General features: G+C 49.2%; 1 protein-coding gene and 1 non-coding gene across 4 annotated transcripts in view; both read left to right on the forward strand.

Moving 5' to 3' along the window:
- Positions 1-24,456, forward strand: part of MTARC1 (mitochondrial amidoxime reducing component 1) — a 38,349-nt gene extending 13,893 nt beyond the window's left edge. Inside the window, exons 5-8 of one of the 3 annotated variants that reach the window (XR_006213975.1) lie at positions 1,023-1,084; positions 1,182-1,253; positions 7,654-9,437; positions 24,445-24,456. Coding sequence is in view for 1 of the 3 variants with exons in the window: in XM_042976293.1 (XP_042832227.1) it covers positions 1,023-1,084; positions 1,182-1,253; positions 7,654-7,780 (261 nt within the window). In the remaining 2 variants the exon portion in view is untranslated. Of the gene's footprint in view, positions 1-1,022; positions 1,085-1,181; positions 1,254-7,653; positions 11,596-16,247; positions 18,215-24,444 lie in introns of those variants that run through there. The other 2 variants (XR_006213976.1, XM_042976293.1) reach the window with 2 other exon arrangements.
- LOC122236064 lies at positions 20,573-20,693 on the forward strand. The gene has a single exon (XR_006214270.1). It is a non-coding gene; the product is annotated as a U6atac minor spliceosomal RNA (small nuclear RNA).
- Positions 24,457-25,840: the final 1,384 nt, after the last annotated feature.

Below are 25,840 nucleotides of genomic sequence, written 5' to 3' on the forward strand. Positions count from 1 at the left end.
CAAAGTCTCTGTTCTGGAAGGTTCCATTCAAATCCTATCTTTTCCTTAAAACCTCCCCTGACCAGAGCAGCCTGAGGGCTTGTTCTTCTAAAACCTCCAGGTCAATTCTTGCCTGTGTAGTTAAACCCACGCACAGTGTGGGTTTCTCTCCAATTTTTGCTTTCTCTCGAATTTTCTGGAACCCTCAAAAATATATTGATCGTTAACTTTTCCTGTGTGTATGCCCTGTCTCCCCTGCTGGATTCGAGGGGGTGCTAGTCCATTGATTTTATTTGTCCTGAAAAGTAGGCACCAGTGACCCAGGCTGTGGGCAAATGCCTGAGAAGCTCCCTGCGGTGGAGCCCATAAGGGTGTGGGGAGTACTCTTGATTTGTTCGTATCTGCAAGGGGAGATTCAAGGTGAACATATCAGTGTCCTAAGGATCTAGGTCCAGCAGAGGCATGCATAGTTTAGAGTGACCCCCTGTCCATGTCCTTTCTGTCACCCACACCCTCTGTCAATCCCAACCCCTCCATTCGCTCCTCCTTGAGTCCAATGGGATCAGTCAGGAAGGTGAGTTTCTTTTTTTTTTTTTTTTTTAAGTGTATTTATTTATTTTTTAGAGAGAGCACAAGTGGCAGGGGGGCAGAGAGAGAAAGGGAGACACAGAATCTGATGCAGGCTCCAGGCTCTGTGCTGTCAGCACAGAGCCCGACGCGGGGCTTGAACTCATGAACCACGAGATCATGATCTGAGCTGCAGCTGGATGCTTAACCGGCTGAGTCACCCAGGCGCTCGGGAGATGAATTTCGATTGCAGTTTTATCAGTGAGAGCAGAGGGAGCATTTCACTATAGGGGCATGAACTGTCATAGGCAGAGAGAGGACAGGAGGGTGTGTGGCTTCTCGGGGCTGGTGTAAAAGTCTCCCATCTACGGTATAAGTGGCTTCATTAGGTGTCAGCTCATGCGAAGTCCCTACACAGGTGTGTCACAGCTAAGGCTCGGAAGTGCCCTTATGAATTTTGTGCTTTGTCCCCGTAGGATTCTTGGGATGAGCTTCTTATTGGTGACGTCATACTGAAAAGAGTAACGGCTTGTTCCAGGTAAGGCACTTCCTTCCACCCCCGGAGTGGAGACGGTGGGAGGGCCGAGGTCAGCCTGCTTTGTCCCTTGTATGATGCTGTGTGTGTGTGTGTCCAGGTGCATTTTAACCACGGTGGACCCAGACACTGGCGTCATGAGCAGGAAGGAGCCGCTGGAGACCTTGAAGAGGTAGGAGCAGGCACCTCAACGTCTCTGGGAAGCAGAGAAAATAGCACGAACACACAGTCTTGAAGCCGAGGGGGTTCCTAGTGACTGGGTAACTGGGGAGATATTCCTGGGTGCCATGGTTCCCAGAATGTCTCCTTGCATAAATAACTATATTTCTCATTCAGAATTCATGATTCAAAGGAACCGATTAAAGAAATGCATTGTTTAGATATTTTGGCAAATTTGGAACTGAGTCTTTGATGATACCAAATGTTTATTAGGTGTGATAATGGCACTTGGATATAAGATAGATACATATATTTTGGAGAAGGGTGTTGAAGGAATTAGGGGAAATGACATGATGTCTGGGATGTGCTGTATATTATTACTACAGCACACACACACAAAAAAGGTCACATGGAAAATTGTGTCAAAACTTTGATAAATAGAATCTGGGTGATAATTATACGGGCATTGATGGCAGTATTTCTACTTTTTTTTTTTTTTAAATGTGTATTTATTTTTGAGACACACACACACACACACACACACACACACAGAGCAGGGGGAGGGGCAGAGAGAGGGGAACAGAAGATTTGAAGCAGGCTCTGGGCTGACAGCAGTGAGCATGATGTGGGGCTCGAACTCTCGAACCATGAGATCATGACCAGAGCCAAAGTCAGACGCTCAACCAACTGAGCCACCCAGGTGCCCCATCAGCATTTCTACTTTTATGTTAACTTTAAAGTATTCATAATAAAACATTTTAAGTGAAAGATACAGTTACAGAGATAAGTTTAAATGGCATCGAAAGATAGTTAAAATAACACTGAGTTTTAAAAGCTGATAACAAAATAGCACATATATTTATTTTTTTATTTGATTTTACTTTTTAAAATATATAAAAGCACATGAGTAAATAAAGGGCTGGAAGGTTTTGTTTTGTTTTTTGTTTCCTTTAGAGAGACAGAGAGTGAGTGGGGGAGAGGGGCAGAGGGAGAGAGAGAGAGAGAGAGAGAGAGAGAGAGAGAGAATTCCAAGCAGGCTCCATGCTTAACCTGGAGCCTGACATGGGGCTTAATCCCATGACCCTGGGATCGTGACCTGAGTTGACATTGAGAGTTGGACACTCAACCAAGCGAGCTACCCAGGCGCCCCCAGGACTAGAAATTTATAAACAAAAACATGAATGGAGGTGCTCTTGTGGTAATGGAATTATGAGAAAAAAAAATTTTTATATGCAGTCTTTAAAATTCTTTTTAAATGTTTATTTTTGAGGGAGAGGGACACAGAGTGTGAGTGGGGGAAGGGCAGAGAGAGAGGGAGACACAGAATCTGAAGCAGGCTCCAGGCTCTGAGCTGTCAGCACAGTGCCTGATGCGGGGCTTGAACTCACGAACCACGACATGACCTGAGCCGAAGTCGGACGCTTTGGCTGAGCCACCCAGGCACCCCGGGAGAGGTATTCTTGAAATGAATAGCAAATGGCTGCTTTTCACCTGGGTTCCCACCGCTGGGTGTAGAGTTGCAGGAACATTCCAAGAGGGGTACAGACAGCCCAAGGCAGCTCTCATCATTTTGAGGGGCACTGTGGATTCCTCAATGCTCAAAACAACATTAATTAACTTTCTCACTTTAACTTAATATTTATTACCTAATATTAAGAACTTAATATGATCGAGGCATCTGAGTGGCTCAGTTGGTTAAGCGTCCAGCTCTTGATTTTGGCTCAGGTAATGGTCTCAGGGTTCGTGAGATCAAGCCCCGTGGAGGGCTCTGGACCGTGAGCACGGAGTCTGCTTGGGATTCTCTCTCTCTGCCCCTCTCCCACTTGTGCGCTGTCTCTCTCTCTCTCTCAAAAATAAAATAAACTTTAAAAAAGAATGTAATATCATAGCATACTTGAGAGTTGTATATTTCACTGCATGTACATTTCCCCCCCACCCCAGAAAAAGTAACGAAAATTTTAACTCTAGGACATGATATGCCAGCTGAACTGTGTAGAGGTGAAGTCCACTGATGTCCGCGAATTATTTGCAAATGCAAAAATGTACATATAATGAATTGAGGGATGGATAAAATGTGATGAAGGAAATACAGTAAAGTGTTACATGTAGTGTCCAGGTGATGAGTAAGTGGGTGTTTGCTATAAAATTCTTTTAACTTGTGTGCATGTTTGGGAGCTGTAATAATAAATACTATGTGTGTTGGAATATTAGTAAGGGGAGTGGGGTTTTGAGAAGCAGCAACGACAGACCAGCTATGCCTCCAAACGCACTCACTCATTCAGCGGCAGAACAAAGCAGAACTTGCTCTTCCTACTTCCTGTGGCCGTAAAGGAGCTGCAGGGAGAGGGGCAGGTGGCCCCGGAAAGAGCCCTGTCCCGGGAGCCGGAACCCTGGCTCTGCGGCCAGCTGTCCCGAGTGTCCGCCGGTCCCCCTCTCGTGCAGGCCATGGGTGTTCTTCCCTCTGAAACAAGCCGGGTAGGACAGATCTGGATGCTTCTGTGTGCAGACCAGCTGAGCGATTGTAGGAATTGACCATCACCCTTTTTCTGTGCATCCTGTTCTCTCTCTCCCCCATCACGTGACTTGGTGTCTGTCACCCCCTCCCTCTGGATTTAGAGAGTGTCTCTGTTGGTGGGAACAGCCTCCTGCATCGGGAATCTGTGTTTAGAGAAGGAGGATAATTGACCCCCACACGGAGTGAGGACAAGCAGGCGGGGGTCGCGGGAACCAGCACAGCTCTCCCAATGGTCTGCAGGCTTTCTGCAGCCCAGCACCCCCCAACCCCCCCATGGCTCCTAATCCCCCCGGAGAGGGAGCAGCCCACCTAGGTGTCTTCCCCTGTTTCTGACGGGGATTGGAGCTGCCATAGAGGTAGTAATTTATGCTCTCCCCAGGACAGGTGGCCATAAATCTGGAAGAGAGAGGCCCGGCCTCGGGACATAAATCACGGGAAGCAAAGCAAAGCAAACAGTAGCGCCCAGAACACCTTCCCCGCTCTCGGGCAGGTCGCTCCGACGCCAGACTGCTTTGCGTTTTGCCGTGTCCTCAGGTGCCCCGGAGTGTGGTGCCTGCTGGTCCCCAGCGGGGAGACCTGTCTGCCAGCCTCACCCGCGGAGGCCTGGCGCCCGCTGGCAGAATGCAGGTGGCAGAGCAACGAGAGAAGAAATAGGTCAGGCGCTGCGGACCATCCGTGGGCCAAACCCAGGGGAGCCCTTGCCTGGGAAAAGTTCAGAGCGGGCGGCACAGAGGAGGAGGGGAGGTGGGAAAATATGGAGATGGAACTATTCTTTTCTTTAAAAAAAAAAAAAGGTTTCTTTAAACATTTATTTATATTTTGAGAGAGAGAGAGAGAGAGCGAGCGAGCATGAGTGGGGGAGGGGCAGAGAGAGAGAGGGAGACAGAATCCCCCAGGTGCCCCCCAGTGCTGTTTAATTCTTACCCTGGCCATTGAGGTAGTAGATTGTGAGGTCTCAGAAGTGGCCTGTGCCCCAAGGTGGGGACCCAGAGGTGACCAGAGACCATGCTTGTAGCCACGGCCTGGGCATTGACCAGTAAGCGAGCAGACCGGGCAGAGTGATAATGGGCAGCAGCCGGCACCAGTGCACGTACTTTACAGGTGGCAGCGTTTCCAGTCACACTTACCCTTGCAGTTTGGAGACCTCTGTTGAAGTTAAACACAGGGGCTTGGACCTCCTGCTCATTAGAGAAGTTGTAGGTTCCCTACTCATTAAAAAAGGAAAATGCATTAAGAAAGGAACCTTTAAATGCGTTTGTAATTTATTAATCCCCACCAAAAAGTACATATGCGGGGAAGAAAAATCGTAGGCGATCCCCACAAGATACAGCACTCTGCCGTCTGTTGAACAAAGCTCGGTGGGCACATGAATTTGCAGACCGCTTGCAGTACCCACTCATGCCCACAAGAGGTCGCCGATGAACTCGTTTATGGGGTCTTCCCGCGTCCCTGCGGGGAGGGGTGGGGGACCGTGTTAAAGGGACCGGAAGGTGGGACAAGAGTGGGGGAGGGTTGTAGGGGAGCCCTGGAGGGCTCGACCGCTGCCACAGCGCTTCCTGTTTCGATTCCCAGGCGCCGAAATGGACTGCCGCCTGCGAACCAGGTGACCAAACCTGCGCTTGTACAAACCAACCTTCTTGCCCCGTTTTGCGCTGAGGGGCCGGGCTGCAAGGGGCCCTGCACTCTCAGTTACCTGGTGGGGGGAGTGAGTGTATATGTGAGTGGTTGATGGGAGAAGGCAGGTGAAACCCATGAATGGCCAAACCTTTGTGTAGAAGACTTAATAGCAACCCACTCAGTTTTTCCAGGCCTGTGTCCACACTCGCAAGGAATATAGATGACCAAGGATCAGTCGCATCCTGGGTAGGAAGCCTAGTGACTGTGGGTGGAGGGGCCAGACCTCGGTTCTCAGGCGCCCTTGGCAGTGAGCCGGTCAGGCAAGGTGCCTGCAGCCTGGCGAGGGGCCTCTGGATTTGATCCTCTCCAGTGGCTCATCTGCCCCCTCTGATCCGATGAACGAAATTAGGACCAGGTTGCCACAAACGTTTTTTTTTTTTTTTCTTTTTAAAGCACTGTAGAATAAAATTAATGTTTTCTATCAAAATATTTTGGAGTGCCTGGGTGGCTCAGTCGATTGTTGAGCATCCGACTCTCGATTTCGGCTCAGGTCATGATCCCGGGGTCGTGGGATCGAGCCCCACATCGGGCTCTGCACTGAGTGGGGAGCCTGCTTGAGATTCTCTCTCTCTCCCTCTGCCCCTCTCCCCTGCTCCCGTCCTTCCTCCCTCTCTCCCTCTCTCCAAAAAAATGTTTTAAATAAAAAGGTGATGTAAAATTGGAGTTAGCTTAAGTGCGAAACTGGAGGAAAACTTTCTCCCGGTTCAGGGGGGTAAGGGGAGAATCTCGCCATGTTATTCCCACACATCTGCCCCTGTGCCCTCCTGTGCTGCTCGTGTTTTCGGCCTGACGAAGATGTTCATACTGATTCGACTAGAGGGTTTTGCTCACCAACACATTCATCCATTCAACAAATGATTGTGGGTCACTGGTGACCTGTGAGCAGTACAAGGGAGTTTGCCACAGTCCCTGCTCTCCGGGGACCCCCCCCCCCCACCACCAATCTTGCAGACAGGTAGACGTGTGCCTTGACTCTAGGACAAGGCATGTGAATGTTCCAGGAGCCGGCAGGGAAAATCGAGGGTGGGAAAGATACTCCCGGCTGGGGGATCCTGGGCTTCCTTCTTAGGAGATGTGGCGTTTGAGTTAGGCCTTGAGGAAAAGGTAGAATTATAACGCACGGGGAGGTGGACGAGGGGTGGTGTCCCATAGGAGTCTCTGAGCCAGTAAAATGCAAAGCAAGATAAAAAGACATGGAGAAAGGACACCTGAGTGGCTCAGTCAGTTAAGCCTCTGACTCTTGATTTCGGCTCAGGTCATGATCCCAGGGCCGTGGGATCACGCCCCGCCGCCCGAGTCAGGCTCTGTGCTGAGCATGGGCCCTGCTTAAGAGTCTCTCTCTCCCTCTGTCTCTCTGCCCCTCCCCCCCATTAAAAAAAAAGGACATTTAGTAATCCATTGGAGAGCTACACAGGTTCATGTAAAGGGCAGAGGGGTGACAGGCTTGGAGAAGCTGCTGGGGCCAGGTAGAGAGCCTTGCATGCCCCGCTGAAGAGTTGCAATGCTGTCTTTAGGCACCGGGGAGCCATTGACAGTTTCTGGGCCTGGGAACGACAAGACCAGAGCAAAAGGAAGGAAGTGGCATAGCTTCGTCCCAACCATGAATTGGAAGCCCCGGGGGGTGGGGGGGGTGGCGGTCGGAGAAGGAGGAAAAGAGATGGGTTGGGAAGTTGTCACATTGGTCCGAGCATGCCGAGGGCAGGGGGGAGAAGCAGTGAGCCAAGGCAAGGCCGTGGCGCAGGAAGAAGCTCAGGACTTGGCAGCTAGGGACAAGCGGCGGAAAGTGAGGGGCAAGGTGGACTAGATGACCCCGGGGCTCCACGCCCAGGGGCTGGTAGGACGGGCGGTTCTAGTGACAGACGCAGGGGAGCCGGGAGGAGAGCCGCCTGGGGCAAAGGAAGCTGGTAAAGGGTGTCTGAACGTCCCGAGTGCCTCATCTCGTAAGGCCGGCAGAGGGAACATTCCATGGAGAAAAGAAGTGGGGGGCTGGGTGCCTTTCAGGGTTTGTGCTCCGGGTGGGCTGCTCCCCGCACGACCCCAGGAGGCGCCGTCCTGTCAGACCTTGATGGGGTTGGTGCTGTCTGGAGCCGGGCCCCCGGTGGCTGTGGGTTGGGGACGGGGCGGGGGGCGGGCATTGACTTCAGCTGAGAAGAACCAAGAGGCCATTTGAGCTCTTGCTTTCTTTCGGCCAAGACTCATCATGCTCTTTCTCCCATTGCAGTTATCGCCTGTGTGACCCTTCTGAGCAAAAGCTATACGGAAAATCGCCTCTCTTTGGGCAGTATTTTGTTCTGGAAAACCCAGGGACAGTCAGAGTGGGAGATCCTGTGCACCTGCTGGGCCAGTGACAGGAATCCTGTCCTGGAATATCAGATACCTTGAAAAAAGATATCGTCAGAGACGCCAACGCTGGGAAGCACGCCTGTGGAACCGATACCTCAGCAGCTTCTTTGGGTCTGTGACTTCCGGGGTTTTTTTTTTTTTTTTTTGCCTTTTAGACTTCTTTGTGCCTCAGTCCTTCCCAGGGTCCCAGTGCACAAGGCAAAGAAATAAGTCCTTGGGAGCTTAGTAGGACATCTGCAAGGCACTTAAATGACAAGGCAGAACACCGAAAATCCCTTGTTTAACTGTGATTGTGGAATCTGTTCCCCTTTTCCATTCACCTATCCAGAGGGCTAACCTCCATCGTCTCATTACCACTCCGGAGGAAAGAGAAGAGAAAGAGGAAGAGTGGGGAAGTGTGAAGAATGTTCTGGAAGAATGCAATGGAAATGACATAGCTCCCCAGATAAGGCTGGAGTGTCACATCCCTTTTCTCCTCAAGCCCTGGACTACATTTTGAGGAAGCATAAAGACCCCGATCTTCAGGAAACACTTAAGATGTCAACCTCTTATAGATCATCATGGAACTGGCACTTCTACTTCTCAGACAACGTCCACAGGATTGGATGGATCCTTCAATAGCACGCAGTGCCTCTGGGCTGTAGAACAGCAGAAATGTCATGGTGCAAAGTCAACCATTGAGAACAGCCATTGCTGGCAGACGCCCACAGGCAACACGTGGAAAGCAAGACAGACACAGACTTCCTTGTCTTGAGACAAATGTCAAGTACATCTCATTAGTGATCCAAACGTTTTTCCCAACATAGGAGAGTGGGCGGTAGCCCCAGAGAGGGGAAGACGACCGAGACGCTGTTAAATGTTGCCCAGTGAAATAGTGGCGCCCCTCTTGGCGGATGAGCAAAAAGAAGCAGAAAGATGACGCCCCCTGGTGGTGGCGAATGATAGCTTAGCCCATGCTGTGGAAAAGATTGAAAAAAAAAATACCTGTGATTGGGTTTTAATTTTCTATTCCTGATTTTTTTTTTTAAGGAAGTGGGGACACCCTCCAGGTACTCTCTGCTTCTCAGCTGTAAGTATTTGATTTCCTAAAAGCTCTCAGGAGGGTGGCTCTGTTGTCACAAAGCCCCCTGGGATCCTTGCTGGTCTCATCAACTCATGGCTGGGTGCTCCTCCTCAAATTCTGGGTGAGAAAGTTCTGGAGTCCGTGGATGAGAAGAAGCGTGATTTTGTGATTTGAAATGGGCCGCTGAAAACCTTTCAAAGAAGAGGAAATCATGTCAGTTCATTAAAAACCGCTATCTAATCTTTCTACTTTCTAATGATTTAGCTCTAAGAGCTGAGGAACCATATCCTTCACTGCTGTTTTGTCCTTAGGAAGCTGACTAAATCGTGAAAAAATGTTCCCAAACTGTAAATAAACGGAAGCTACTCTAACTCGTTTCAGGTCTTACTAACTTCTTGGCACAAAAATCGGACTTTGAAGCCTGACTGATGTGAATGGGCGAAGCCGGTAATTGTGCCGCCCGACCAGAGCTGGGTCTCTTATAGATGGAGCTGCTCACACACAGCTTCCCCAGGCGAACACCCATCTCCGATGGGCTGTCAAGCAAACGTGCTTTTCACGAAAAGCTGTGCGTTCTCCACGTCGGTTTTATAAAAGAGGTTAGTAATCACTGGAATCTAGCCCAGCTCCGAGGTAACCTTGGAGGTCAACAGGTGCATCTATGTGTGTTTTCTGGTTGGTGATTCGCTCCAATTTGCTTTCTGCACCTTTGGCACGAAGCAGAGAGCGAAAACGATCGGTCAGGTCACCTGGCCCATCACCTTCCCCTAGTAAACCCACTTTGTGCTGAAACTACAGGTAGACTGAGGCAAAAATAAGAGTTCGGCAAGTAACGTTACGAATGGGACCTTGGGAACGCGTGGTGGAATGCAGCCGGGAGTTAAGAAACCATGTGAAGATTGACTCTGAGAACAGCCAATAGTTACGCACCAGTGACAAACTCAAGGTTGGTTCGGTAGCTGTTCCTAGGGATTTGTGATCGGTGGCAAGCTGAATGCCTTCGCCTGAATTTCTAGCCCTTTGTAAATAGTAACATCCACTTCCCCAGCGACCCATTCTGTGTCAAAGGCCACACTTCCTGCAGACCCTGTCGTTGTCTGTGGTGCAGAGCAGCCCTCGAATGGAGGGGGCGTGCGGACACCATCGTTTGTCGGGGGTCCCCTTCTGCCCCTCAGGGTGGGAGGAAGATTCCTGTCTGGAGAGAGAAGTTCCAATGACCCCTAGAATCTCAGAGGACCTGCCAAGCTTTGTGTCAGTGAGATTTAAGAGCCATTTACTTGTGTTGATTTTATATTTAATGAGTTGGTTCATGCCCAAGGCCGGGCTGATGCCTCGTTTGTGTTGGATACTGACCATTTGCACACAATTCCACTTGAAATATAGGATCAGGATTAGAGACCGTCACAGACCCTCAGGACGGTCTTACTGCCGTGGGCGATGGACATTCGAGGTCAGGTCAGAACGTCCACTCCTGCTGGGTGTTGTGTTTCATTCTAGGTGGCAATTTATGCTTTCATCGCAGCAGAGAATTAGCAGCCAAGAGCTGGAGATGCTGAGAAGGAGAGTTTGAGAGAGGCCCCGGGCAGGCTGCTCAAAGGCTCACGTTCATGGTTGTTCCACAGAAAAAGTGGGAGCTGCACGCCCAGGAGACAGAAGCAGCGACGTGTACATGCCAGGGCAGACAGAAATCAGGCTAGGCACGCTGGAAATCGGGCAGTTGTCCGGCACTGAGAGATCTCCTCCTCCTCTCTTTGTGCCCTTAGGGATGCAGGGGCAGGGTGAGGAGGTGCGCTCGGGGATCGCGGCCAGTTCGGTGAGACCGTGCGGAGGCCGGGCCAGCTTGTGACTTTGGGAAGCCGTCTGTGAGGCTGTGACCCACAGTAATGGCAGGCTGGAGCACCAGGCACGCGACCCCAGGACTCTGATAGGGTGACAAGTTGGAGCGGCCCATGACGGCGGAGAGTCCCTCAGATGTGCCCGAGAGGCTCTCACACCAGGCCGCGACTGTAGGTCTAGCCAGGGCGCTGGTGCCATCCCCGAACACGACGCTGCCCTAGGTCTTGTTGGTCCATGAAACCCTGAAAGTTTGCCTGCAGGGACGCTCCTGAAAAGGCATTTCTTGGACCGGTGACTCTGGAAAGTCCCGCATACCTCCCTTCGGGCTTTCTTCACAGGCCCAGCAGCTCATGGGACGTGTGGGACCTAAAATGAAGGATTCTGCTTGACCCTGCCCTCCCCTACACTCTATACCTGACCCCCTCTCAAGAAATCTGCTCTGACCGCTAGATCTCTAGAGGGAGCACCAGCCAGGGGCAAGGAATCGTGATTAGCAGGAATGGTGCCCTCCCGAGAAGGCCCAGCCACATGGAGGAGGCCTCTCTTGGGATGTTTCCTCTTGTCTTTTCTCTCATCCCTCTGACTGGGGCTGAAGGGTGGGACTGAGGCTCAAAGGTGAAAGGAGGTGTGGAGACAGCATCTTTAACCAGCTTCGCTATTGTGGCGGACCTTGGGGAGAAGCCTTCCTTTCCTCTGGACTCATTTTCCAAACCTGCGTTCATGGATGGATGGCAGGAATCAGGGTTGGCGGGGCGGACGCAGACTCTAGTCCTGGCCTTACGACACCACACAAGTGCTCCAGGATGCCCTCCGCACCAGGGAGGGGCACGATCTTTCCATCTGTGAGCTTTACCTTTCCCTCGCAACCTCTCAGCTAGAGCTGCCTCCTACTACTTTATTTGTATTATTATTATTTTTTAAATGTTTATTTATTTTTGACAGAGAGAGGGAGACAGGGCATGAGCGGGGGAGGGGCAGAGAGAGAAGGAGACCCAGAATCGGAAGCAGTCGGCACAGAGCTGTCGGCTCCGAGCTGTCGGCACAGAGCCCGACATGGGGCTCGAACTCACAGACCGTGAGATCCTGACCTGAGCCAAAGTCGGACGCTCAACTGACTGAGCCACCTAGGCGCCCCACCTCCTACTGCTTTAAGCAGAACTACCCCAGGGTCTTAGTGCTTCTGACCATACACATATACTCCCTTTATACCATGATCTTTAAAAAAAAGTTTTTTTAATGTTTATTGATTTTTGAGAGATAGAGAGACAGAGCATGCGTGACGGAGGGGCAGAGAGAAAGGGAGACACACCCTCTGAAGCAGGCTGCGGGCTCCGAGCTGCCAGCACAGAGGCCGATGTGGGGCTCGAACTCGTAGACCGTGAGATCATGACCTGAGCCGAAGTCAGACGCTTCACTGACTGAGCCACCCAGGTGCCCCCCTTTCCACCGTGATCTTATATCAGTAAGAGCACCGTTTGGTTCTACCACTTTCTTAGAAATGGACAAGTGAGTTTTGATAGTGCCTGAATTTGCCCAGTTTCAAGCAAGGGGAAGAATCTGGTTGAAGGATTCAACAAATGCTCTTGGAACTGGGATAATAGAAATGTGCCTGAGGTATCCCTTTGTCTGCTTTGACTGCAGCGTCTTCAGAGGAAGAGGCCCAGGCAACAGCTTTGGCCATGATCCTGGTCTCCCTCAAAACACAGCTGATAGGGGACTGGTGGGGCCATCTGGTCCCATCCTCTTGGGCCGAGCTCAGAAAGAGGAGTTGCCCTAATCACATTATTAGTCTTCCTGGACAGGCTGTAGTAACAAAAGGGGCTGAGAAGTGCCTTCTGATTTAACTTGTTCCAAGGCCAATTTTGATGGGTGGGTCAAGTTCAATCACGTTTGGATATTGACCAACCTAATCTATTCGCCCTTGGTGGTCGTCAGTCGGGCCCCCATACCTTCACATGGCATTCTAGACTGCACTTCCTCCCACTTCCCTCATGAAGCCCAAAGACCCTGATTCTTTCCCTTCCTTTCCTTCTCCGTACCTTCTACCAATCCCTGACCTGTATCTTCCGTAGTCCAGACTCCAGTATTGGCGGAGCTCAGTGGGACCTAAGTTAAGGCTAACTTCTAGCTCTGTCTTTGGGATTTGCTGGGAGTAAGGTAAAGAAAGTATTGTCATAATTATTTCTGATTAGTATTTTTACACCTAATAAAGTCTCAAAGGGATTGTGGTCTAGGGGAGGGGCACCTCCCAGATGACCTTGCCCAGCAATTAAATCGGCTTGTTAGTTGGAGGCCCAGGATGGCCGAGGACAGCTGGAGAACTCTTCTTTGCAAGCAGCTCTGGTTAACATCAACCGGGAAAGCTCTCTGTAAACACATGAATAATTGATCGTCCAGCGCTCACATAGCTACTGAGGATCTGAGCCTGTATGACTCATTTGCAAGCCATTCCTGTCGTCTGGATGCCATAACATTGGAGGAATGATGATCGTTTCTTGGAGATTCTTCTGTGGCCAGAGTTGCCAAGACCAAGGCTGTAATGGTTTGTTATGATGACCTTTGTTATTCCATTAGGCTCAATTGCTTTAAAAAATGATGTGTGCATACTTTAGGAACGTTTTTACCCTTTACGTTGACCTGACATCATAGTTTATATTACAAAATGTATTAATGACAGAGGAGTGTTTTCATGTCCCAAGGACAAATTTTAACAACCATAATCTGCCCTTAGTCACCATAAATATAAATGTATTGGTCAAACAGATCTCGTTAATGTGGCCAAGATAAATGCAAGTCTATATTTTAAGGCAGTTGAAGTTCTAGAGAATATTTGGAGCTTTTTGTGGGGCTAAGAGATCTTGTGTATGTGCTATCAAAAGGCTGAGAAAATTAACATGTTCCCCCCTCTGGTTTTCTCTTTGGACCGATATAATGTCTTGGGATGTCAAGTAAGATTGTTCACATAGTTTCTGGACTCCATTAATGCCTGATGGGGTGAAGCTTAGTTCTTAAAGCTGTATTCTTTTCATTGTGCTCACAGTGCTTTTGAAAAGAAACAACGTATTTCAAGGCTTTAAAAAAATTTTTTTTTCCTAAATGCTTATTTATTTTTGAGAGAGAGACAGAGCGTGAGCAGGGGAGGGGCAGAGGGAGAGGGAGACACAGAATCCGAAACAGGCTCCAGGCTCTGAGCTGTCAGCACAGAGCCCGACGTGGGGCTCGAACTTACAGACCGTGAGGATCATGACCTGAGCTGAAGCCAGACGCTTAACCGACTGAGCCACCCAGGTGCCCCTAAAGATTTCAAGTCTTAGCGATGTGTTGCTCAACGACATTTTCCTGTATTACACTGTGCCTTCAAGTTTTAATTATATTAGTGCCCCCTGCCCCACCATCTTGCTTCCTGTAGGAGGAGCCCCTTTTCAACAGATGTGAGGCTGACATTTTGCATCATTTTAGTTGACAACGTCTATACACTGGCAGACGACCTTCTGGCCGCGGGCTGTAGGACTGGTCGAACGCTTCGTCTTCCTCTCTGTGACGCCACACTCAGAAGTGTTGGCCTTTGCTGGCGGTGTCCACATTTTAAGCTTCTCAGGCAGAAAATAAATCCTTGTTTAGAATCCTTTTTAATCGCGTTCTTATTTTGGACCATGAAAACGTGTTTAATACAGTAATGTCTCAAGTGCTACTCTCTGAGAGAGCACACTGTTTACAGGGCTGAGTTCATCTCCCCTGGATATGGTAAACACGGAGCCACAATTGAATTCTGTGTGGATTATGGTCACCTGGCAATGACCGAGGAGTACTTCAGATAAAACCATTTCCCCTTCTTCCCTTAGAAGAATCTTCTCTTAGAAGAATCTTCCCTTAGAAGAATCTTCTCTTCTGAATCTGCTGTAGTCCTTGTTAGCACCACACAATGGGCTTTTGAATCACGATTTTGCCTGGTTAACCTCCCTGGGATTGGGGATTGAATTCTTTTTTCTTTCTTTCTTTCTTTCTTTCTTTCTTTCTTTCTTTCTTTCTTTCTTCTTTCCTTTCCTTTCCTTTCCTTCCTTCCTTCCTTCTTTCTTTCCTTCCCTCTTCCTTTCTTTTCTTTCTTTCTTTCTTTCTTTCTTTCTTTCTTTCTTTCTTTTTGGTTTATTTTTATGTATTGTGAGAGAGAGATAGAAAGCAGGGGAGGGGCAGAAACAGAGAGAGGGAGACAGAAACCCAAGCAGGCTCTGCATTGTCAGCACAGAGCCCAACTCGGGGTTCGAACTCACAAAAAACGTGAGGTCATGACGAGCCGAAGTCAAGAGTTGGATGCTTAACTGACTGAGCCACCCAGGCACCCCGTGGGACTGAATTATTTTCTCAATTTCGTGGTGTGGAGATAGTTCCGTGATAACCTCCTGTGTGGCTTAAACCTTTGATTCATTTAGAAAGTGAGGCACGGATACCCATGTTCATGGCAACACTATTCACAATAGCCAACGGGTGGAAACCACCCAAGGGTCTGCCGATGGCCGAATGGGTAAATAAAATGTAGTGTATGTCCAGAGTGGAATGTTATGCAGCCTTAAAAAGGAAGGAAGTTCTGACAGGTGTCACAGCATGGACGAAGCTGGAAGACATTATGCTAAGTGAAATAAGTCACCAAGCCAGTCACCCAAGGGCCCAAACTGCACGATTCCGGTTGTAGGAGGTAGCTAGCGTCTCGGAAGCAGACAGTAGGACGGTGGCTTCCAGGAAGCAGGGGAGGGGGTGGGGGTGGAGACAGATTCAGTTTTGCAGGAGGAAAGAGTTCTGGGGATGGGAGTGGTGGTCGTTGTATAGTCGTGTGAACGGACTTCATACCACTGAACTGTATACCTCACAGTGGCTAAGAGAGTACATTTTAAGTTATGTGTATTTCGCCACAGTAAAAAAAAAAAAAGAGTAATAGAAAAATTCGGGCTCATCAGAGAGTTGGAGCTGATTTAATCCAAACCGAAAGGCCTCTTTTCTGGAAACAGCCCAACGCTAGCCACTGAGGACCCCCACCCTCATCCAGAACATCAGAACTCCCCTCGCTGAGACTAAGGAGAATAAGAAATTGACACATAATGGCTTTAACCTCAGTCTTGATGGAGGGTGACATAATTTAACTTTAGACTTTACTTTTTGGTCTTAATTTCTTTGGAGCTTAACTTGTAAGGGGATTTAATTTTGAGCTTCAGACTCTCTGGTAATTATATATATATATATATATATATATATATATATTTAAAGGTTTATTGATTTTTGAGAGAGAGAGAGGGAGCATGCATGCAAGTGAGCGGGGGAGGGTCAGAGAGAGAGGGAGACACAGAATCCGAAACAGGCTCCAGGCTCTGAGCTGTCAGCACAGAGCCCGACGCAGGGCTTGAACCCATAAGCTGTGAGATCATGACCTAAGCTTAAGTCGGACACTTAATGGACTGAGCCACCCAGGCACCCCGTAATTTAATATTTTGAGAGAAGTCAAATGCAGAACATCTTATTGTTGGCATTTTATTTTTGGGGTGCCTTCATGATGTCATTGGATTAAACTGCATCATTTCTAATAGGTTACGTTGGTCGAGGAGGCTGAAGATAAACTGAGATGGAAAATAGAAGAGAATCTATATTTTCTGTCTTGACTACAGAAAGGCCTCGAAGAACACAATGTCCTGTATTGACCCATCTCAGAATCTTATGGGACAAAAACCCACACTGCTTGCCCAGGAAGATCTATGATGGAGCTGTGGCTGGTGTTAGGGGTGCTGAAGGGTACTGTCCCACTTCTGGATGGCCAGAGGCATTGTGGGTAGACACGGTGGGTCCAAAGAACAAAAAATGGAAGAATTTCAGGGCAGAGGTGGCAACTTCCCTATAATAAACTGCTTCAGTATTACAATCACACTTACCCTTAATGTACCCCAAGGAAGGGATGTGAATTAGTCTTGGCCTCTCTCTGCCTCCTCACATCCTCCTACTCAGGAGAGATCTGATTGGGGAACCTGGGAGCCACAGTTGAGCTCTGCCCCCCGCCCCCCTTCCACCTTGCTTCTTGGGCTCTGCTCATCTTCAAGGTGCGGGGTCCCGGGTGTCTTTGGGCCAGGTGGTGAGCTTGGCAGAAAAGCCCTGCCCTTATTGGAAGAAACCCTGCAGCTTTGTCTGGTGCTGCCTGAGGCTGGATGGATGAATTCAACCCCGGGATCCAGTGGGAGAAACTCCATTGCCTCTATAATTCTGAAGCACGTCCTTGCCAAGCGAACTTTTATCAGTAATAAAACAGACACTGTGATCTAAAACGAGAGGATTTTTAGAAATCTAATCCATGGCCACCTTCTCGTTATGCCTTCGCGTGTGTAGCATGTCATGAAGTCTGCAGAGCCCTGTCACCCGTACACGCTGTTTGACCTTCTGACGATCCAGGAAGGTCGGATGGATGTGAAAGCTTTCCGTGAGCTCCTTCGGTATTGTAACCGCACTTTCCCTACCCACGTCAGTCGTGTCTGTAAGGTTTGAAGACGTTAAGGGACTAACCTATGTTGTAGGCGAGTACAATTAGATTACTAGAATTAGATTATTAGGTTGATAGAAGTCGATGATTAGCTATGGTTACTCACGCCTTCTGGCTTCTGGAAGTGTGCTGCGAAAGAATCAGTTGGCAAGAATTATTTCAAAGAGTGGTAGTATCTTCAACTGGAAACTGGTTTAATCCTATAATCAATCTCGTTTTGAAGCGTTTGCTTATGACTTAATGAAGGGACCTTTAAGATCAGTGTATGTAAGTCGTAGTGTGTCTGTGACTCACGTGGGAACCCTGGGTCAAGTGGATATTCCTGTATCTGACATGTAGGTGTCCTGATGTGGGTCTGCAGCGGGACTTAGGAAGTCCCATTTTTATAAAAACCCAACTGTCCTCAACTCTTACCTGATTTTCTGTAGACCAAGTTCTTACAATCCTCACCCTACTTTAGTGCTGATGTTCTCCTTAATGGTGGCTAAAGAAACACTGGAGTAACAGATCCCAGCTTTCTTTGAAAAATGGAACTCACTAAACACGTATAGTGCAACATGGACGCACACAGTTTGGATGATGGGTTTATACTCATCCAAACACACAGAGGAGCCTCCAGCCCTCAGGGGGCCAGAGTCCCCCTTCTGGAGGCAGTGGAGGACCATCTGTGCCCTGACAGAGAGTAGAGCTCTGAAGCCACCAAACCTATGACCCAAGCCTCCGAGCAATTGAGTTCACTGCCATGTCATTAACTACTCCTGAATTAATTTGCCAGGAAGGGGCAATGCTTGGGGTTTAAGAGTTGTTTACAAGTTGGGCAACAAACGCCATGTGCACATGTGTGGGGGGGAAGAAATGAGAAAGTATGCTTTGTAAGAATATTTGCTTCTTTTTTAAATCAATTAATGCCTTTCAATGAATCAACACATAAGAAGGAGGACCAAAATGCTAATAACATAAAGAGTAGGGGAGCCGGTGGTATGGGTTTAAAAAATGTTTAAAGACAAGGTAAGGATGGGGCGCCTGGGTGGCTCAATCGGTTAAGCGTCCGACTTCAGCTCAGGTCGTGATCTCACGGTTTGTGAGCCCGAGCCCTGTGTCGGGCTCTGTGTTGACAGCTCAGAGCCTGGAGCCTGCTTGGGGTTCTGTGTCTCCCTCTCTCTCTGCCCCTTCCCCCCTCAAAAAAAAAATAAACGTTAAAAAAAAAAAAGACAAGGTAAAGATTAGTAATGGATGGGTAATTGCTACATTCTCGAAGGGCGCAGGGAGACGCTGTGTGCCTACTGGTTTTTCTCTTTCTACCTCCCAGCCAAGCTTTGGAGGAAACCCTTTCCATGCGAACTGGAAAAGATGAATTTCAAGCTTCATTGAGAGCTCTAAAACCTTAAATCCTTCTTGAAAATAACCTGCCTCTCAGGAATTTTTGGTCCCCTCAAATTATAAAGCTTTTCCTTGGGCTGTGGAATGGCTGCATTATTAACTGTGATTACTTAAGTCTCTGAATAGAAGGATGTAATAAATCTGAAAGTATTTGTTCTGGTTTGTGACTAAGCAAAACTGTATAATATTAAATCAGATGTTGTTATAAACATATGAAATGGCACATTTTTTTCCAACTTGGGGCATTGTGGTACAAAGCTTCTGAGAACCTAAAAAAAAAAAAAAAGAAATGTTTTTACATTCTTGGGTACTGAGACTGGTTTCTGCTGGGTTTTCTTCCTTCTGAGCATGAATGCCAAATACGAGTCCTTCTGTTTAGATCTCTGTGTTTTCCCAGTGAGTTAGCGAGGTTGAGTCGAGGTGTTCTTCCTTCTTTGCAAGCTCTTCTCTGGGGTGGAACCGGTGACCCAGATCGTGTGTGTGTGATTGTGTGTGAGTCTGTTTGTGTGTCCATGTGTGCCTGTCGGGTGGAGAAATGAATGCAGCCGAGTACCCTGGAATGTTCTGGTTGGAAGGGCTCTTAGGCACGAGCTAGATCACCAGCCTCCTCATTATCCAGGACATGTTTTCAAACTTAGGTTCAAACGTGTGTGGGAGAGAAAGCCATACGAATCTGGGGGTGGGGAGGAATTTCGAAATCCAAGGCCAGGTTTCTAGGTTAGGCTCGGTGGCCTCTAGCTTTGTTAGGGAACAAAGCTACGCGTCTGACTTCGGCTCAGGTCATGATCTCACGGTCCGTGAGTTCGAGCCCCGCGTCGGGCTCCGTGCTGTCAGCACAGAGTCGTCTTCGGACCCTCTGTCTCCCTCTCTCTCTGCCCCTCCCCTGCTCGTGTTCTCTCTCTGTCTCTCTCCCTCTCTCTCAAAAATAAATAAACATTTAAAAAAGTTTTTCAGTTATTACAGTTTTTCTTGTATTGACACCTATGGGTAATTTTTCTATTATTTTTCACAATTAGGATAATACATTTACATTAAAAATAGAACTATAGCCTCAGAATACTTGTGTACTTAATAATCACCTTTTACAAAGATGATTTAGGATATTAATAGCGTTCTACAAATTGTTTAGAGCTGCACTGTCCAGACGGTAGCCATTAGGGGCTATTGACATGTGGCTGGTCCAAACTGAGATACGTTGTACATGTAACGTATATACAGGATTTCAAAGACTTCGTAAAAACGAAGGAGTATAAGGTATCTCAGCAATCGTTCTTAAAACGATTACATGTTGAAATGATAACAATTTGGATAAATTGGATTAAGTAAATTATTGGAATTCATTTCATCTGTTTCTTCTTTTTTAAAATTTTAAAAAATGTATTTGTTTTATAAAATAAAATATTTTCTAATGTTTGTTTATTTTTGAGAGAGACCGAGTGCGAGTGGGGGAGGGGCAGAGAGAGAATCACAGAATCCGGAGCAGGCCTCAGGCTCCCAGCTGTCAGCCCAGAGACCGATGTGGGTCTCGAGCTCACAAACCTCGGGATTGTGACCTGAGCCACAGTCGGATGTTTAACTGAATGAACCATCCAGATGCCCCTAATTTTTTTTTGATGTTTACTTATTTTTGAGAGAGAGAGAGAGAGAGACAGAGCATGAGCGGGAGAGGGGCAGAGAGAGAGATACACACACAGAATCCAAAGCAGGTTCTAGGCTCTGAGCTGTCAGCACAGAGCCTGATGCGGGGCTTGAACTCACAGACTGCGAGATCATGACCTGAGCCGAAGTCGGACGCCTTACCGACTGAGCCACCCCGGCGCCCCTCATCTGTTTCTTTTTAATGTGGCTACTAGAAAATCTATTTATTTACTTATTTATTTATCCTTAAGTAATCTCTACGCCCAACTTGGGGCGTGAACTTACAGCCCTGAGATCGAGAGTTGAATGCTCTACCGAGGGAGCCAGCCAAGCACCCTGCTACTAGGAAATTTAAAATGACATACGTAGATGTTGCACGGAGGAGAGAAGGTCAGCATCCCCTTTGACAAGGAAAGAAGAGGGGGCCTATGCGGCACACACATAGTTACAACACACTGCCACCTACTTGATGGCATTTAAACGTGGTTTTGAGAAAAGGAGAGTGACCCCTGAGTGGGAACCAGGTATCCTTTTGGGGTAACAAACATGTTCTGAATAAACAGTGGCGTTGGTTCCATAATAGCGTGAATGTCCTAAGTGTCACTAATGATAAATTTTATGCTCAGTGTATTTCACCAACATAAAAAATGGCATATGTGTCTCCCGTTACACTTCTGTTTTCAACGTTTGTTTCAAGCGGAGAGGTGGGGGTGTGGCTTTGCTGAAAACAGCGTCTCTAGAAATAGAGAAAAAGGTGGAAAGAGGCAAGGACGGGCTGACGTCTGGTGGGAGAGGTTGGAACGCTCTTCTTCCGGGGCCCCCATCTCCTCATACTGGCTTCCTCTTATCTCACTCCATGTCCCTTCCCACTTGGCCTTCCGCCCGCTGCGTGGGGGTTTCTCCCTGAGATGACTCTTTCCCTAAAATTCCTCGCAGTTTATGTGGCGTTAAGGAGTTAGGGATCTTGATGGTTGGAAATAGAAGACAGCACCCAGCTCGGGCTCAGCCCCCGCCTCCCAGATATTGCTGATGAAGAGAAAAAATAAAATCTTTTCTGTGCACCTCTGGGATCCAGCTTCTTCAGAGGGAATCCCATGAGGCGAACTGACGTGTGGTGTTGGAAGCCGGGACAGCGGTTGAGGGGGGTGGGGGCTCGGGGTCGGGAGGAGGTGGGTGGTGGTGAGGTTGGGGCCTAATAAAGGGCTGTGGGACATACTCTGTTATGGGTCTGGTCGCCGATGATCTCAGTGTCTCCATCTTGTGAAACTCTGTGGGGCTTGGGGCTGGGGTACTTTTCCGAACGCCCCGAATGCACATCCATAAAAGGTTAAAAAGCCAACAACACATCACCCTGTGAGGTGCGCGCTCTTTTGAGTGGAAAGCTGACAGCTCTGGAGAGGGTGAATGCACGTTTCGTGAGCATGGCCGCCAGGGACCTGGCTTGACAAGGGCCGTCGGCAGAGGCCCAGACGAGGGGGCCTTTGGTGGTCCTTCCCCGGTCTAGAGACCTGTGAGTGACCTCAGAAAATTCACCTTGGTACTTTATCTCCTGTCTCTCCATCTGAGGCATCCACACCCTCAGAGACCAGGGCGGAGGGGTGTCAAGGGTGAGGTGTCGCTGACCAAGAGGCGGGCAGAGCTGTTGGTGTAGGTGAGACCGCTGAGGACGGTCGCGTTCGGAGGGACAGCCCCGGGGTGAGCGGGGCCCTGGCTGCGGTTATCACCCACGGAAATCCTGTGTGGTGGTACATCCCACCCTCAGCCAAGTCTGGAGAAGAGATGCCGGGGAGCAGGGGGGCCGGGAGTTCTAATGGGGGAGCTCGTTAGCCAGATAGCGGCTGGGGAGAGGCACCGGGGACGTGGGTTGGAGGAGAATAAGCGGAAGCGGGGAAGGAAAAATAAATAAATGAGATAAGCAGCTTCATCTGCTTTCTCCCTTATTTCTCTTTTATTCTGTGCTGAGGACTGAGGTCCCCCCCCCCTCGCTGCCCCCCCCACCCCCATCTCCTTTCCTGGAGAAAACAGCCTGGAGACTGATTTTGCAAACCAGGCCCGGTTCCTCCCTCCTTGCCCTGCACCCACCCCGCCGCAGTGAACTTTCCGGGCTGGACGGGCTTCCCAGAGCCACCCCCCTCCCCGGGGCAGGGGCTTCACAAACTCGGACCCTGGCCCCCACCTCTGAAGTGCAAAGAACACAAGGCCATACGCGCAGGGGGACCCCCTCCCCACTCTCCCCTGCACCAGGGACACCAAATGCTGGGGTCACCACGAGGTAGCCAGGTCAACAGAGCTTAGTAACAAGGTCGTCCGCCTGGCCTGTGGGGAGGTTTCCCTTGCACTGGAGCACAGCCGGGAGTGGTCCGACTGGCCCCCTGCAGAAGCACTCACGTCCAGGGGTCCACCTGCCTGCTGGAATAGAAGGCTCCAGGTCCCAACATCATCATCGTCCGCTTTCTTTGGAAGAAACTCTGGCCCTCATGTGACAGGCAAGAGGGAACGGGCAAGTGGCCGGGAGAGCAGCCCGACCACGCTCCAGCTCTGGTTCCGCTGAATGTGTGACCAGGGCTTTGCCGACCTCTGTGCAGACATCCATAGTAGAGGCATGATGTTGAGGGGAGGAACAGAGAGAGAAGGAGATGCGGAAGCTGAAGCAGGCTCCAGGCTCCGAGCTGTCAGCACAGAGCCTGACGTAGGGCTCGACCTCGTGGACCGTGAGATCACGACCCGAGCTGAAGTCGACGCTTGACCAACTGAGCCACCCAGGCGCCCCGAGACTCACTTCTTCTACAGCAACTGATGCCTTTAGAAGTTTTTCTACGTTGCTTATTTGGACCCAAGCCAATGGACTCCCCCTCTTCTATACCTGCCTCCTCAAGCACATGCCTCGGTTTGGAGATGAGATGTGCCAGGGAACATTTGAGAGGGGAAGGGAGGCCAGGGGCAGCCATTTTGAACACCCATTTACTGCTTCGCTGCCCTCTGAGTGTTGTCCATAAGATTGTGAGGTCTTAAGAGGTAAGGATGAGATCTTGAAGCCATTCACTAGATACTTATGGAGAACCTACTATGGATGAGGCACCATTAGTCATGAGCAAGACAGACACAGGCATTGCAGTCATTAATGGAGCTGGTGGTGCAGTAAGGGAGCCTGGCATTAACCAACGAATGACACAGGTAATTAATTGCAAGTGTGATGAGTGCTCTGAAGGGGGAAATGCAGGGTGCCAAGGGGGTGTTTTAGTTGAGTCCTGAAGAATAATGGCCTCAGCCCAGGGAAGGGTGTGGCGGAGGTTAGGGTCAGACGTCAGGAAAAGCATTCCCAGCAAACAGTCCATATGTCCATATTCCTCCATGAGAAGGGCGTAACGCCATAGTCTGCCTCTCCCCATCCGACCCCCAGCCTCTCATCTCGACACCTCTGGAAGTCTGCGAATGTAGTTTCTTGACTGGACACAGAGAGGCTGTGCTTAATTATGAAACCATCCCAATTTGTCCACTTTCCTATTATCCACGTAAAACTTGCCTGTTCCATGGTGCACCTGGGTGGCTCGGTCGGTTGAGCGTCTGATTTTGGCTCAGGTCATGATCTCACGGTCCGTGAGTTCGAGCCCCGCATCAGGCTCTGGGCTGACAGCTCGGAGCCTGGAGCCTGCTTCGGATTCTGTGTCTCCCTCTCTCTCCGCCCCTCTCCTGCTTGTGCACGCTCTCTCTCTCTCTCTCTCTCTCTCTGTCTCTCAAAAGTAAGTAATAAACGTTAAAAAAAAAACAAAACACTAAACTTGCCTGTTCCTTTTTGTTGTCCTCTCTCAACCCCTTACATAAGTGACCAAAAGAGAAACCCGAAGAAAACACACACTCCCGGAGTTTATTATAGTTATTATGACCGAGACAGACTTGAAGACTAGAATTTAATGGAGTTTTTTCTCACATTCCCTGGGGATTTGAAGGGCTTCCCCTGCCCCCCTCCCTTCCCCCCTCCCCCCGCCACTGGCCATTGAAGTGGATGATAAAAACACATTCCTTTCTTAAAAGAAAAGAAAAGACCTTCTGAATTCAGAGTTGATTATCCTAAAAGCAGAGCACTTGTTCCATATTTTCGTCTCTGTGAACCTATCTCTTCCCTCTCCTCCCCTTTGATGTATTTCTCTGGTGGGGTAATAAGCAAAAGAGAGAAGTTGGGTTTTAGTCTCGGCTCTTAACCTTGCCGTGTGACCCTGGCTAACCCACTTTTCCTGTCTCAGCCTCAGTTTCTTCAAAGGCAAACGTGAGGACGGATCACAGGCCTCCGGTTTCTTTGGAGCACTAACACTCCTCGTCTCTCCTGGGAGAACCTCAACAGAGAAGCAATTCAACCAGCAGCTCCCAGCCCCATCCTGAGAAGTCAGCATCGACTGAAAATCTCCTTTCTCAGGAGGGAAACTGGAGGCGAGGCCTTCCTTGTCCTCAAAGGTCACTTAGGCGGAGCCAATGTAAGTGTTAGCAAAGGGTGAGCTGCCCTCTCTCCAGCTTGCCTTGTCCCCACATGCACCTGTCTGCACTTCTACGGGCCTTTGGGACTCCAGAAATCTTTCCTTAGTTCCCCCAGCTATACCTACTGTTCCCCACATGCATTTCCACCGTTGTGACCGTCCAGACCAAGACTGAAACACCTCCAGGATCCTCATCGGTGACACAAATGACAGAAGACGTCTGGGTGAGGCGCACAAGTCCACCCAGTATGACAGGTAGGGACACAATCACCTCTGGGCCTGCGCTCCATTGAAAGGGATCTAAGTTCCACGTAGCTCGGACCAGGTGGCATCATTCTGGAATAAGCACGCACTGTTTGCCAGAGAGTCCGCTGGTCTTTCAAGAGAATCGATATGTATATCTTTTTTAATTTTATTTTTTATTTTTTAAAATTCACATCCAAATTCGTTAGCATGTCGTGCAACAATGATTTCAGGAGTAGATTCCTTAATGCCTCTTATCCATTTAGCCCCTCCCCCCTCCCACAACCCCTCCTGCAGCCCTCAGTTGGTTCTCCATATTTATGAGTAAGAGAATGGATATTTTTAAGTCAAATGTGGCTCAGTTTCTAAAAATCACGACGTGGGCCAAAGACAAAAGTCCGTGGATCAGATTTAACCTGTGGCTGCTGGTTTTGCTACCTGTGTGTGTAGACACAGCATTCGGTCCTTTATACATTCTACCTGGTGTTTGCAAAACCTGTAATGCTTCTCTGTGCACTCATTCGTTTAATAAGTAGTTGCCACCGACCGTGAGCTGGTCCTGTGGAGGACGCCGGGGAGAGTAGGTGACTAAAATGCAACTCACTGGAAGTTTGGGACAGCAGTGCGAGCTGGAGCTGGGCCCGAGCTGGCCCGCCGATTATTGCCTATCATTCAGGGCTGTGAGCAAGGGAGGGTCTTCTTGTGTTCTACTCCGTCTCTCTCAGCCACCACTTTAGAAACACTTCGGTCCTGGGGCGCCCGGGAGGCTCAGTCCGTTAAGCGTCTGACTTCGACTCCGGTCACGATCTCGCGGTCTGTGGGTTCGAGCCCCGCACGGGCTCTGCGCTCTCATTGCAGAGCCCTACTTCAGATCTTCCGTCTTCCTCTCTCTCTCTGCCCCTCCCTCGCTCTCTCGCTCTCTCAA

This window comes from Panthera tigris, chromosome F3, assembly GCF_018350195.1.
Source record: "Panthera tigris isolate Pti1 chromosome F3, P.tigris_Pti1_mat1.1, whole genome shotgun sequence".
Lineage (NCBI taxonomy): Eukaryota > Metazoa > Chordata > Mammalia > Carnivora > Felidae > Panthera > Panthera tigris.